Source organism: Crocodylus siamensis, chromosome 9 (genome assembly GCF_052110815.1).
Source record: "Crocodylus siamensis isolate JL-2025a chromosome 9, ASM5211081v1, whole genome shotgun sequence".
NCBI lineage: Eukaryota > Metazoa > Chordata > Crocodylia > Crocodylidae > Crocodylus > Crocodylus siamensis.
This window is the reverse complement of record NC_143403.1, coordinates 2,492,608-2,505,116: the sequence shown is the minus strand read 5'-3', so window position 1 is coordinate 2,505,116 and position 12,509 is coordinate 2,492,608. Positions and strand designations below refer to the sequence as shown.

The following is a 12,509-nucleotide window of genomic DNA, read 5'->3' as shown; positions in this document are numbered from 1 at the left end:
AAATCCCTCCCAGCCCCCGTGCGCTGCCGTTTCCCCTCGCAGCAGCTCCACTCCCAAAGCCTCCCTCATATTTTCCACTCGCAGCCCTAAATCTGGGCTCCCTGCGCAGCAAAGTCAAACATGCCAGGCTTCAGCAAACAGCCCGGCTGCAAGCGGCCCCCGTGTCACGCTTCCCCGGGACCAGACCAGGGAACAACGCAGAGCACACGGAGAGCAGAACGGGTCCGCACCCTGCACGGAGCCCGGGGCGGCACGTGCCCTTTGCAGCCACGAGCTGCGGCTGGGCGATGCCAACGTCCCCTGGCATCGTGCTGCAGAGGGCAGCCTCGACGCGGCAGGCGCGTCCAGAACTGGCCCTGATCTTTTTATCTCACACCATCAATAAGCACCAGGCAGCAGCAGTGCAGGGGGCACCTGGCACATCTCTAATGACCTCTGCAATGGGGATGCTGCCCCCAGCCACCCTCGGCGCCCTTTGGCGGGCCTGGCAGGACAGACACAAGGCAGATGAGGCTGGCGGCCTGGCGCGGCGGGACCGTTTACATTCCTGCCTGGCCGCCCGCCTGGAATCCGTCTGCACAGCAGCTTTTCCTGAAGGTTGCTCATGAGGTGGTATGGACCGCAGGCTCCCAAACAATGCAACGGGAAACTGGGCCGGGCCAGGCCGAGCGGAGAAGGGAAGCTGTCATCCACCCAAGCGGGGAGAGATGAACAGGGGCAGGAGAACAGGCCGATATTTAGGAGATGAGGACCTCGAGCCCGACTGGGATGGGCACGTGCAGGGATGCACGCCAGGACCAGGCAGGGGACGGAGTCAGGGGTCTCACGCCGAGAGCACAGGAAGCTTTGCTTCCCTCTGCCCAGGCCCTTGAGACAGAGCGATCGCTCCTCTCTTTCAGACGCTGCTGACATTTTTGTTTTCATAAATGAGGAAGAAAAAAAATACACCTGACCACAGGAGGTGGCAGGGCAGCAGCAAAGGAGGATGGAGCATGTATTTAAGGAGGGGAGACAAAAAAAAACAAAACAGCTCAACTCAGGTGGCTGGTAAACAGCCGCCCGCGCCCGGGCAGGAGAGGGAGCGCTAAGAATACCTCCTGCTATTCCCGGCATCGGGCTGGGGGGCCCAGCCTGGACAGGGACAGCGTGTCCTCCCCTCACCCCACTGGGAACATGCTGCAGCCCCCGGCACCAGGAGCCAGAAGCTGGATCCTGGTTCTGGGCCACGGGGCTTTGCACGATGCCCCGGGGATGCCAGGCAGCGGGAGCATGTCATGGGGGGAGGCCTGTGCTCCACGTGCCATCCGGGGGGCAACATCAACACCCAACTCTGGGGGTGGGAAGGGAAATGGGGAAGAAGGCGAGGTGTAGGGAGGTCCGTGGCACTGGAGACAGGGCTGGCCAGCCCGGGCACAGGCCCCAGGAACTGCCCCGCACCTGGGAAAAGTGGGGAAACAGGGCCATATCCCTCCCATGCATGGCGCGGCCCGCACTCGCTGCACGGGCGTGAGGGCTCTCACTGAGCGAAGCGCTCAGGCACGCTGGGACTGGGCAGGGAAGAACTGGGCAGGCCTCGGCGAAAGAGCCTCCCTGACGAACAAACCACGTCGGGACTGGCACGCTGTCTTAATGAGACTCCACGGCACTCAGGCGGTTGTTGCAGTGCCCACAAAGCCCAGGCAGCACGGGGACCACGGCGAGGCCGACGGTGATGCCAGCTCGCCGAAGCCAGGGGAAAAGGCCGGCGTCCCCGATGGAGGGAACGCTGAGCCATAGCCCCTGCCCTGCAGCATCTCCCTTCCCTGAGCACATAGGTAGGCTTGGACCCAGCGCCTGGCTGCACACTCAGTGCTCCTTACAGGCCGAGCTATAATTAAACCTTTCACATCCTGCACACCAGCCTCTGAGTCACTTCTGAGCCCGGGCACATGCTGGAACGAATCGGAAGCTGCCCCACGCTTGCAGCGAAGGCAGGCCCACAGCACCTCTGCAAATCTCAGCTCACGCTAACAGGTCTGGGTGCATTCAAGACAGCCTCTGCCTTCACGATGCTGCGGCCGCATTTCCTTCCCCCACCCATGCCGGCGGGTCCTGCCACCCCGGCTCAGCGAGCGAGAGAACAGGAGAGTCCCCACGGGGCGGTTCACGCCTGCAGCTCTTCCCTCCCAGCAGCGCGGCCGCCTGGCACTCGGGCGGGGAAGCCGCTGGAAGCTAAACACGTCCTTGGCCGCGGCCGCGCTCCCGAGGGAGCGGTGGAAGCCCTGCCGCTCGGGACCTTTGCTGAAGCAGGCCAGACAAAACACAAGGAAGTTGTCGAGCACGATCCTGCCTCTGCAGGGAGACGGGCTGGCGGGGCCCGAAAGGCCCTTTCATGAGCCCGTGCGTCCCGACGAGCGGGCCGCCTGCGGTCCGCAATTGCACCTCGCTGGGGAGGGCAGGTTGAAAGAGCCGATTCTCTCCGGGAGGCTGGAGACGCTGGTATTTTCCAGCCTGCCGGCCAAGCGATGGCCAAGGGGGCGGTGGATCCGTCTCCGGGGGATACCGTTTCTTAAAATGGTCTTGGAGCAGCTCTTTGTGACGGGCTGGATGGAGCCGAGAGCCAGATGTTGCAGCTGGGGGGTCTCCCCCTTCGCCCCAGCTCCACGCCTACAGACGACCCAGGATTTACTACCGGCTGAAGCTGGCGGGACGGGGGGAAAGTCCAGAGCCAGGCAAAGCCGTGCGGCTCCTGGAAAGGCAGCCGGGAGCCGTTTTCCAGCGGCCCCGCCGGCCTGCAGCAGCCGGGCGCCTCCGGGCCCCCGGGCCGCGGTTGCCAAACGGCCGGGGGGCGGCTGGAGTTTGCTCTCAGGCCCCTTGTGACACCCCGTCTCCGCCCGGAGACGAGGGCAGACTTTAGACGGGGGGGGACGGAAGGCAGCCTGAGGCGCTCGGCCGAACCCTCCCTCAGATAAAGGCTCACCTGTCAGCGGCCGCGGGCCCGCCTCAGCGCCGGCCCGGCCCCGCGCGCGGAGGCGGGCGGGCCGCAGCTCCTTCCCCGGGCCAGGCCCGGCGGCCGCAGCCCGGGCTCACGCCGGCGGCCCCCGCCGCCGCCGCTCCTCACGACGGGCCCGAGCGGGGACCCCGCGCCCCGCGCGTGCGCGGCACTCACCGGGCAGCAGCGCGAGCGGCAGCAGCAGCCAGTAGGCGAGTCCGCAGAGCAGCCGCGGCTCCATCCCCGCGCGGCCGCGCTCCGCCGGCGGCCCCGCTGCGGCTCGGCCCGGCGGGCGGCGCAGCCGAGCCCGAGCCCGGCCCCGCCCGCCGCCCCTTCCGCGCGGGCGGAGCCGCGCCGGGCATCGCCTCACCCGCGCGGGCGGAAAGTGTGATGCGGGGCAGGGGCGGCTCCGCGCTCCCCGACGGGACGGCTCCACCTGGCGGCCTCGGAGCCCGGCCCGTGCGGGGGGCGCTGTGCGCGCGGGCCCGCGGCGGCCCCGGGGAGGGGCTTCGGGCGCCCGCGCCGCGCTTGGCACCGGCCGGGGCGGGAAGGGGTGCCAGTCCAGCTCCTGCTCGCCGGCACGTTGCCCCGCCGCGGCTGTGCCCGCTGCCCGGGGGCCGCGGGAGGGAAGGCGCCCGCAAGGGGGGTCCCGCCCGCCGGCACCTCGTCCCTTGAGCGCTCGGGACAAAGCAGCTGTGTCCCAGCTCCAGCTGCACGCTGACCCGAGCTGGGAACGCGCCTGTGCAACCAGCTGTGACCCAGATGCGTCCACCTCCTGGCTCCGGGCTCGGCTCCCCGCGGCGAGGTCCGGCTTCCCTGGAAAGCCGCCGCCCGGGACCTCCCCGAGAGCAGCCCGCAGCTCTGGCGCAGCCTGGCCGGAACGAGGGCTTCTGTCATCCTGACGGAGCCAAGGAGCATCCATCACGGCCGTCGATCTCGCTAAGGAAGAGGACCCCAGTAATTCACCTCAGCTGGGATTCACGCGGCAGAGAGCTGCGCCGGCCCCGGGGAGCGCTCGGGAGAGGCAGGGGGCCTGCGCTTGGGTGGTGCTGAGCCTCCCTCCGAGGGGCAGGAGGGGGCCGGGGAGCTGAAGGAGCGCTTTCTGATGCGGGGCAGCCCGCGGCTGCTGTGACAAATGGAGCCCCAGATCCAGCAGCTTTGAACCTGGAGCGGGAGCACGAGGGGAATATCAGACGGCGCTGGAAAGCCCTGACGAGAGCCAGGCCCGAGGCCTGTCACTGCCTTGGCTGGAAAACAAACAGCTACTTGAAGCAGCGGCTCCTCGCGGAAGAAGCACGAGGCCGGAGGGCTGCCGGCGGGGCGGGGGACCGCCGCTCCGCCTTCCCCCCGTGCTCCGGGCCACAAGCAGCTTCAGCGTGCGGGGGTGCAACGCACCGTGGGGCGGCAGGGCCCGGCCTCGGCAGCGTGCGGGGGTGCACGAGCACGTGCTCTCCGGGGGGCCAAGTCTCTCGGCCGCAAGGCACGAGCGAGGAGCAACGGGCTCCACTTGCAGCAGGGCGGCTGAAGCTGGATGTCAGGGAAAACGTTCCCACTGGGAGGGTGGCGAGGCAGGGTCCCTAGGCGGGCGGGGGGATCTCTGGCCTTGGAGGGCTGTAAGCCCGGGCGGGGATGCTGGGGCTGGTCCCGCTCGGAGCAGCGGTCGGACTAGACTCCCTTCCCACCCCAGTCGTCTCTGGTTCTGCTCGTCCGCCACTCCCGCCCAGGGGAAGACACGGGTGCTAAAAGACTTCCAAGGAGGGGCACCATCAAGGGTCGCCGCCCCCCGCGTCTCCAGGAATTAGCCACCGTCTCCAGGCAATAGGGCGCTCATGCCAATAATTATTCAATCTTGAATCCCATGCATCCAGTGGGTTTGTTAACTGCGACAGTCGTGTCCATTCGCCTTGTCCAGGGCAGTCCTCCATGTCCTCCCCGCACGGGATGAACCCTCCCGCAATGGATTCAAGCAGAGTCGGGACCCCGGCACCGTCCCGCACGGGCGGGCGGCACCGAGGGGCCCAGGGCACCCTATAAGCCCATTGCACGGATGGGGAAAACTGAGGCCCCGAGCGCTAGGTGCCTGTTGCTGTGCGGTGCGGACGGAGCACGACAGGGGCTCCCGCCCCGCCCCCGCGGGAGGAAAAGGAAACAAACCGAAAAAGAGGCGCGGCGCCTTTAAGAGCAAACTGGCGCCAATTCTGCGGGCCGTACCACGCGGCGGGGGGGGGCGGGCAGTTGGTACGGCCCGGGGCGGGCTTCCCGCGAAAAGCGCCGGGCTGCCGCGCGCCAGACGGAGCGTCCCGGCCGGTGCATGGCGCAGCGCCGCCTCACCGCCTTCTTCCCGCGCGCCAGGAGCGCGGCCCGCGCCGCCCCGCGCACGCCGCCCCGCAAGGATGCCGCCGCCCCGCGCCCCCCGGCCCGGAAGCGGAGCCGCCCGGAGCCCGGACCGGAGCCCGGCGGGGGTGCCCGGGGCTCGGCCAGGAAGCGCCTGGTGCTGCCCGAGCCTCCCGCCGCGGTACGGACCGGATCCGGGCTCCCGGGGTGCGGTGCGCGCTGCGAGGCGCCGGGCTGGGGGCGCTGGGGGCGCGGCAGGGCAGGGGTTAACGGGCCTTGCTGAGGCGGAGGGGGCAGCGCCGGGGGGTCGGCCTCGGGCCTGCAGGGCAAGGCCCGCAGGGATGCCGCTGCCTGCTGGGGCTGGGCCTGCGGCCCTAGTGTAGACAGGGCTCTGGGGATCGCCCCCCCAGTGCGGCCCTCCTGCTTTGCACAGGAGTGATCCCAGCCGGGGGGAGCCACCCTGCAACACCTGAGCCTGCCCCGGGTGAGGCCGGGGGACACGGGCGCTGCCGCCGTCCTGCGGCTGCGAGGTCTTTAAAGTGCCCCGAGGGACCCCAGAGAGGCGGCCGCGGCCCTTGCTACGGAGGAGGGCAAAGCCCCGTAGTCTGTGCCAACTTGACTGGGGCGTAAAATGCCTCCCCGGTTCCCAAGAGCGCGCGTGGTGCGTGCACCCAGCGCTGGCTGCTGGCCCCGCAGCGGGATTCGGTCTGCAACTCGCGGTGCGCCTGAAGTCCGAGGCTGGCGGCCCCTCCCCGAAGGAAAGAAGCAGCGAGACGTGTTGGCGCCTTGCAGCAGGGCAGCGATGCCCAACGCTGAACTCTTGCAGGTTTCCAGCTCGGCGGGAGCTGCCGGACCCCCGACCCCGTCCTCGCTGGACAAGAAGGCGAAGAACCTGGCGAACGCGACGCTGTCGCCGGGCCCCGGGCAGGGCAGCGATCTGCCGGCCGGCTCGGCCGCCCCCGAGGGAAGCCGCAGCTTCGAGCCGGCACAGAGCAAGGTGCTGCCAGCCCCTGCGAGATCCCTGGGCTCCCGGGGTGGTCTGGCGGGAGCGCTGTTCCTGAGCTGCGCCCCCTTCTTGGTCCTACCGGGACCTTGTAAGCTAGAGGAAACGGGCAGAGGGGGGGAATCCCGTCCCGGGGTGGTCTTGCCCGTGCTTCCCTGCTCCACGCGCCTATCCCGTGCAGCTGGGGCACGACCCAAGTGATCGCAAACACTGCAGCGTCCAGGTGGAGTCTTCCCCTGCTCAGCGCCAGTCTCTGTCCCCTCTCCCCGTGCCAGGAGGACGTCGCTCGGCTGAAATGCCGCCTGCAGAAGCTCCGAGCGCTGACGCGAAAGGCCAAGCTGCCCGTCGCCGCCTCCCCGGAGACGTGCGCTGCCCTTCGGAGCCGCCTCGAGCAAGCGCAGGCGCTGGAAGCCAAGATCCGCCAAAGGCGGGCGGAGGAGAAGACATCTGAGCCAGAGCCATCCGGAGAGCCCCCGGCTGCAGCCAGGTGAGGAGGGCGTCACTTGGGGGCTGCTGGAAGGGGACTCCTGCTTCAGGGATCTGTTACCTTGCTGCAAGCGGGCGGAGACCCCTGCTATCTTCTTGGCTGTCACAGGCAAAGCTAGGGCTGGCCTGGGCGACCTGCAGGGCTCTCGACTGCCCCCGAGATGGAGCCGGGAGGCAGCCTAATGGCAAAGCAGTGAGACCCTGGGGGGAGGACATATGCCTTACCCCCAGCCTCCCCAGGGTGGGCTGTCTCAGTAGTCCCTGCCCCAGCCAGTCCCTCGGGAGCAATGGGCTGATGCCAGCTCCCTTCCAGGGACAAGGCACCTGCCTACCAGAGGTTCCACACCCTCGCCCAGGACGGGCCCCCCGGGCTGACGCTGCCCTACAAGTATAAGGTGCTGGCCGAGATGTTCCGCAGCATGGACACCATCGTGGGGATGCTCTTCAACCGCGCCGAGACCATCACCTTCGCCAAGGTCAAGCAGGGCGTCCAGGACATCATGCACAAGTAAGCCCTCCCCGCCGAGGGGCACGGCCACGTGGTGGCTGGCGGGGACCTGCCGCAGCCTGGGCAGCGATGCAGCAGCCCTAGACCTTCTTCTAGGGCTGGACTGAGATGCCTTGGACGCAGCAGAGGGCTGGCGGCTGCCTTCAAGGGGCAGATGGCTGGCTCCAGCTCTCGGGGCAGGGGTTGTGCAGCGTGGAGCATCCTCGGGGCGCTTGTGCTGGGCTGACGGCAGGGGAGCGGGACGGTCCTGGCTCCAGCAGCCCTGCCCCTGCTGCTGCTGCCCTAGCTGAGTTGTGCAAGTCTGACCCCGAAGGCTTTCTTCCCTAAAGCCAGGGACGTGCCCCTCTGTATTGGAGATTGAATCCTGAGGTTCAGCTCCTGAGCTTGGGCCACTTCCCCTGGCCCGGCTCGGTTCTTGCTCTCTAGCTGGTGTTTTCTCTGCCCCTTGCAATGCACTTGGCACTGGCCGCGATGGGCTGCTGTCACACTTTCGAGCTGGAGCCCCTGTCCAAGCCTGGAGGGGCTCCAGCTCCACCTCTGCCCTGGTTGCAGGCAGTTCGAGCAGCGGCACGTGGGCCAGATCAAAGCTGTGTACCCTGCCTCCTACACGCTGCGCCAGGACAACAACATCCCTACCTTCGGGGCTGGCATGAAGCGATCCGGCTACCAGCTCACCATCGAGCCCGTGCTGGGGGAAGGTACGTGCTGTGCCGGGGGTGGGGTGGAGACCTCTGCGTCTCGCAGGGCTCGGACCTCTGGGATGGGCTGGCAATGCTAGGGTACCCGAGGCCTGGGTTTGGTGCCCCCCATCTCTCTGTTGCCTCCGGTGACTGGACAGGTCAGTCGTGGGCATGGCGGGTTTCGGTAGCAGTCAGGGATATGTTGAGGCTGTTGGTACAAGGACAAAAGACAGACTCTGGAGCCTTGGTCCTGGGAACGTAGCCTGGAGACGGGTGCTGCAACGCAGCTGGGTCGTGCCCATCTCTGACGGAGGAACCCGTCTCCCCCCTCTAGAGGAGAAGGTAGATGGCCGTCCGCACCTGTCAGCGTCGCGCTTACTGGAGCGCCGCAAGGTTTTCGGCAGGAACCTGGTGAACCTGGTCAAGCAGCATCACAAGGTGAGGGGATCCGCCCCCAAACCCTCAGACCTGTAGGACACTGCAGAGCACGGGTCCTTCCCTGGTTCCCAAAAGCTTTCTCCCCTGCAGAAGCTCATGGCATTGTGCACTGCCTGGGGCATCTGCTAGTTTGCCCCCCCCCCCCACCGCCGCAAGGACTGCAATGCTGAGGTCCCCCTTTGGGTATCTAGAGGAAGGGCAGGGCTGGGCTGGCATCTGGAGCAAGGCATGGCAGGGCTGTAGAGCTGTTGGCTTTGGAGGAGCCTGGGGCCTGGCAGGCAGGAGGGTGTGGAGTGGGCGAGAGACTCGGACAAGACCTTGGATCCTTTTGGCTCTGGTTCTTCGTGCTGGGAGGCAGATACTGCAGCGAAAGGCCGGGTCCCAGCCCCTGGGGGAACTTAGCCTGCAACTGGCAGTCTTTCCCTGCCCTAGACCTTCCTGGCATCTCTGAGCCCACCCCTGGCCGTGCCCGATGACCAGCTGACCCGGTGGCACCCCCGCTTCAACGTGGATGAGGTGCCAGATGTGGTGCCGGCCGAGCTGCCGCAGCCTCCAGTGGTAGACAAGCTGACCACGGCCCAGGAGGTGCTGACCAAGGCCCGGAGCATGATGTCACCCAAGGTTCGTGGGCCAGGGAGGCACTTGGGGTGGGGGTTAATGGTTAACCAGTGGGTTGATGCTGCTGACTACACTGACCTCAGTCACTGTCTCGCCCGTCGTGGCAACCAGAAGGCACACGACTACCCCGGCTTCTGGCTAGCGGGGGGGCAGAAGACAGCAGCTGCCAGAGAGAGGAGTTGGGGTGGACCCTATGCCCTGGGGAGCCAGTGGGACTGGGGCACATTCCCCACCAGAAGTAGAAAGGCTGGTGCTGAGCCAGGAAAGGCCTAAAACTTGGTTCCTGTGGTGTGAGGTGGGGTGACCACTGCCCTGGGTAAAAGCTGCCTGCAAGGGGCTGCCCGTGACCTGCCTCTTCTGCCCACAGATGGAAAAGGCCCTCGCCAACCTGGCCTTGAGAACAGCCGAAACCGGTGCCACTGAGCAGGAGGTGCCCAAGGCGGCAGCATCCCCGGCTGGCACCCCCAGTGCCCTGAGGGGGGTGTCCCAGTCCTTGCTGGAGCGGGTGAGTAGCCTGGCCCTGGGCCGGCCAGGGGCTCTGCTCGGGGGCTCGGTGGGTCTGACCCAGCCCCCTGCTTCTTCCCCCAGGTCCGAGCCAAGGAGGCGCAGAAGCTGCAGGCCCTGATGACGCGGGCGCCGGAGCGGGAGCAGCGACTGGCCATGCTGGCGCGGCTGCCGGAGATGGCGCGGCTGCTGCGCACCGTGTTCGTGGCGGAGAAGAAGCAGGCGCTGACAGTGGAGGTGGCCTGCGCCCACATGGCCAGCAGCTACCGCACCACGCTGGCGCCTGGTGAGGCGGGGAAGGGGCATTCCCCGATGGCGCCTGTGCCCGGTGCCCTAGTCCCAGTCGAGCTGTTCTGCATCCACGTTCCCTCCCTTTCCCAGTGCGCGGGTGAATAGCTGGCCCGTGGTCCTTGCTACCCTGACGTGTGTTCCTCTGCTTGCTCACACCATCCCCCTGGCTTCCAGCACATGGAAAGGCTCTGAGTAGCCCATGCCCCCCGGGATTAATTGCTGGGTGGAGAAGGGCCTCCAGCCCCTCTTTTCCATGGGTGCTATCCAAAAGTGGTGACCTGCCCCGTGCTGCCTCCCGTGGGTGGTCAGCAGGAAGGGGCAGTGGCAGGGGACTCACTTTCCGTCACTCCCGGTTCCCTGCAGGTGAGATGGAGAAGCACCTGCGCCTCTTCTCGGAGGTGCTGCCTGACTGGGTCAGCCTCCACCCCATCCGCCAGGACACCTACGTCAAGCTGGACAAGAGCAAGGACCTCAATGTCATCGTGGAGAGACTGAGCAAGCTGATCCAGGAGGAGGAGAGGCTTTGATCCCCACTGGGCTGGGGTGGGTGGGGGTGAGTGCGGTTTGGATTGCGGACCTCACTTAGCGCAATCCGCGCCAGGAACGTAGCAGGCGCCGTGTGAGCAGGGCCCTGCAAGGAAGCCCCTTGGGGCTGCTGGTGCTCCTGGCTGCCGCAGCAGGAAGGCAGAGAGGTAGACGGACACCTTTGTTTTAACTTGTGCTTTTACCTTAGTCCTGCTGGACGCCGGACCCCGCTCGCACAGGACAGCAGCGGGGTTCTGGCTCTCTGCCTGGAGCAAGTGAACCAGACACGTCTCCTTGCAGCTCTGCGCTCCCAGCTCCTTGGAGTAACGGGCTGTACGTGAGTCCAACCCTGCCCTGGGCTGTGACCTGGCCAGCTCCTGAGCTGCATGGGCACGAGTGCCCCAGATGTTTTAACGGCTCAGCTCCTTGGAGGGAGTCTTATTGTCTGTTTCTTCCGTTAATTGAACGCTCTCCAAGGCAGCCAGTGCTTGTTACCGGTGGAGTTTCCTTTTTAAAATCACAGGTGCTTCCGTCACTTTTTATGCATTATTCCGGGTTTGGGAAGGGGTGCATCTACTGCCTTTGTGCTGGCCAGGCGCCTGGGCTGTGTGCATAGTTTTCCGTGTGTTTTTTATTAAACTTAAGGCCTCCTTTGTGGAAGCAATTACCTTGTCCAGGTGCTGGAGGATCCCTTCTCTATGGGGGCAGGTCCCTGCAGCTCAGAGCTGTGCCTGGCTGGTGGCAGGGACGCTGGGTTGTTGGCCAGATCCTGGCATGGCTGCATGTGGCTTCTCGTGCAGGCTGCGTGGCTCAGAGTGAGGGGTGGACTCGCTCAACCAGCCCTTGGCATCTACAAGCTACTTGGTGTATTTACTCAAATCTAAGATGTGGTCCCCCCCACCTGCCCATACAGCTGTGGGGGTGGGAGGCAGCAGGGGGAAGGCTACCTAACCCCTCCTGCCTGCCCCTCTGCAGATGGGGGTGGGGAATGAATTTTAATATCTACAAAATTTGATTGTAGATGTGGAGAACTGTAGCACTTCTACATTTATCAGACTTGAATGGGGGTGGGGGCATTGTCTTAGATGCGGGTGTTGGCAAACTGGTTTCTACTCGGCAACAAAGCGCTGGCCCCTTCCCACCCAGCAAACCCATGTGCTGTTGCCTAAAGCAAACCCGGAGCCTCCTGAACCTGCTGCCCAGATGCCTTCAGTGCCGCGGCAGTGGAGCGGTATGGGCCATCAGCGCTGGAGCTAGGGTCTGCACTGCCTTTCCCCTCTCAGTGCTGCCTGGCCCTGGCTAGCCTAGTAGAAACTTGTGGCCTGGCCTGTCACTGCTGCTCTTGGCAGCTGAAGCCAGGGGATGATTTCAACAGCTGCTTTCCACGGGGGTGCTGGGGGGAACCTGAGTTTTTCCTCCAACTCCCGGCTGCGGTCCTGCCCTTCAGCCAAGGCAGGTGCCGGCTGCAAATGGTAAATATTCAGTGGACCCAGCTGCTCGGTTTTGATGCTGCATAAGCTTTCACAGATGTTCAGGCCAGCTAATCACATTTACCCTCGTCTGCCTATGTCCTTCGATCGACACAGCTACAGCCCGTGCCCCGCCGGCCAGCACCGGCGCTCACTCGTGGAGGTGAAATGCAAGGACCTGGCTCTGGGGGTAGCCAGTGGCAGGTCTGGACTCGCTGCTCAGCAGCAGAGAAGGGAACGGGGTCTATAGTGCTGCGCCTGCTACCACGGGGGGCCAGGGGCAAAACCAAGTTTGTGGAAGGGGCAGAAGCAAACCATTTCCCTCCCCTCTGCAAGGCTGGATTTTGAGCTGTTCTGCAAGCAGAGGCATGCATCTCCCAACAAGCTTATGGCTTTGTACCTGAGGTTCAGATAAGCCACTGCTACTTCTATCTTGCTGTATTCAATGCCCAGTGTGCATTTGGGCAGGGGAGATTTAATGCCCCCTGAAGGCCAAGGCTTTGAGAAGTGAGCACACATCACCTTCCAGTGAGAGCCTGCGGCAGTGCGGGGCTCGGTAAGCGCTGGGGGAGCTCAGAGCTACACGGAAAGAAAACCTTGGGACAGTCGGCTCAGTCTGGGAGTGCAGGGCACAGTCGGTCTGAGGGGCTGGTGTCACCAACTGCCAGCGTCTTGGGCAGGA

At 65.6% G+C, this 12,509-nt stretch overlaps 2 protein-coding genes across 4 annotated transcripts in view; one reads left to right on the top strand and one right to left on the bottom strand.

Annotated features, from left to right (window-relative positions):
- Nucleotides 1-4,790, bottom strand: part of PIEZO1 (piezo type mechanosensitive ion channel component 1 (Er blood group)) — a 41,835-nt gene extending 37,045 nt beyond the window's left edge. For all 3 annotated transcript variants that reach the window (XM_090063619.1, XM_090063620.1, XM_090063621.1), the window contains exon 1: nt 3,149-4,790. In XM_090063619.1, the coding sequence (XP_089919745.1) occupies nt 3,149-3,893 (745 nt within the window). In that variant the 5' untranslated portion in view covers nt 3,894-4,790. The remainder of the gene's footprint in view (nt 1-3,148) is intronic.
- Nucleotides 4,791-5,140: 350 nt separating this feature from the next.
- On the top strand, nt 5,141-12,074 carry CDT1 (chromatin licensing and DNA replication factor 1). Its single transcript, XM_090063622.1, has 10 exons — nt 5,141-5,486; nt 6,132-6,302; nt 6,584-6,795; nt 7,108-7,302; nt 7,855-8,000; nt 8,317-8,420; nt 8,853-9,041; nt 9,406-9,543; nt 9,627-9,828; nt 10,197-12,074. The coding sequence occupies exons 1-10, from the start codon at nt 5,283-5,285 to the stop codon at nt 10,358-10,360; spliced, it is 1,725 nt and encodes a 574-aa protein (XP_089919748.1). The 5' UTR covers nt 5,141-5,282; the 3' UTR covers nt 10,361-12,074.
- Nucleotides 12,075-12,509: the final 435 nt, after the last annotated feature.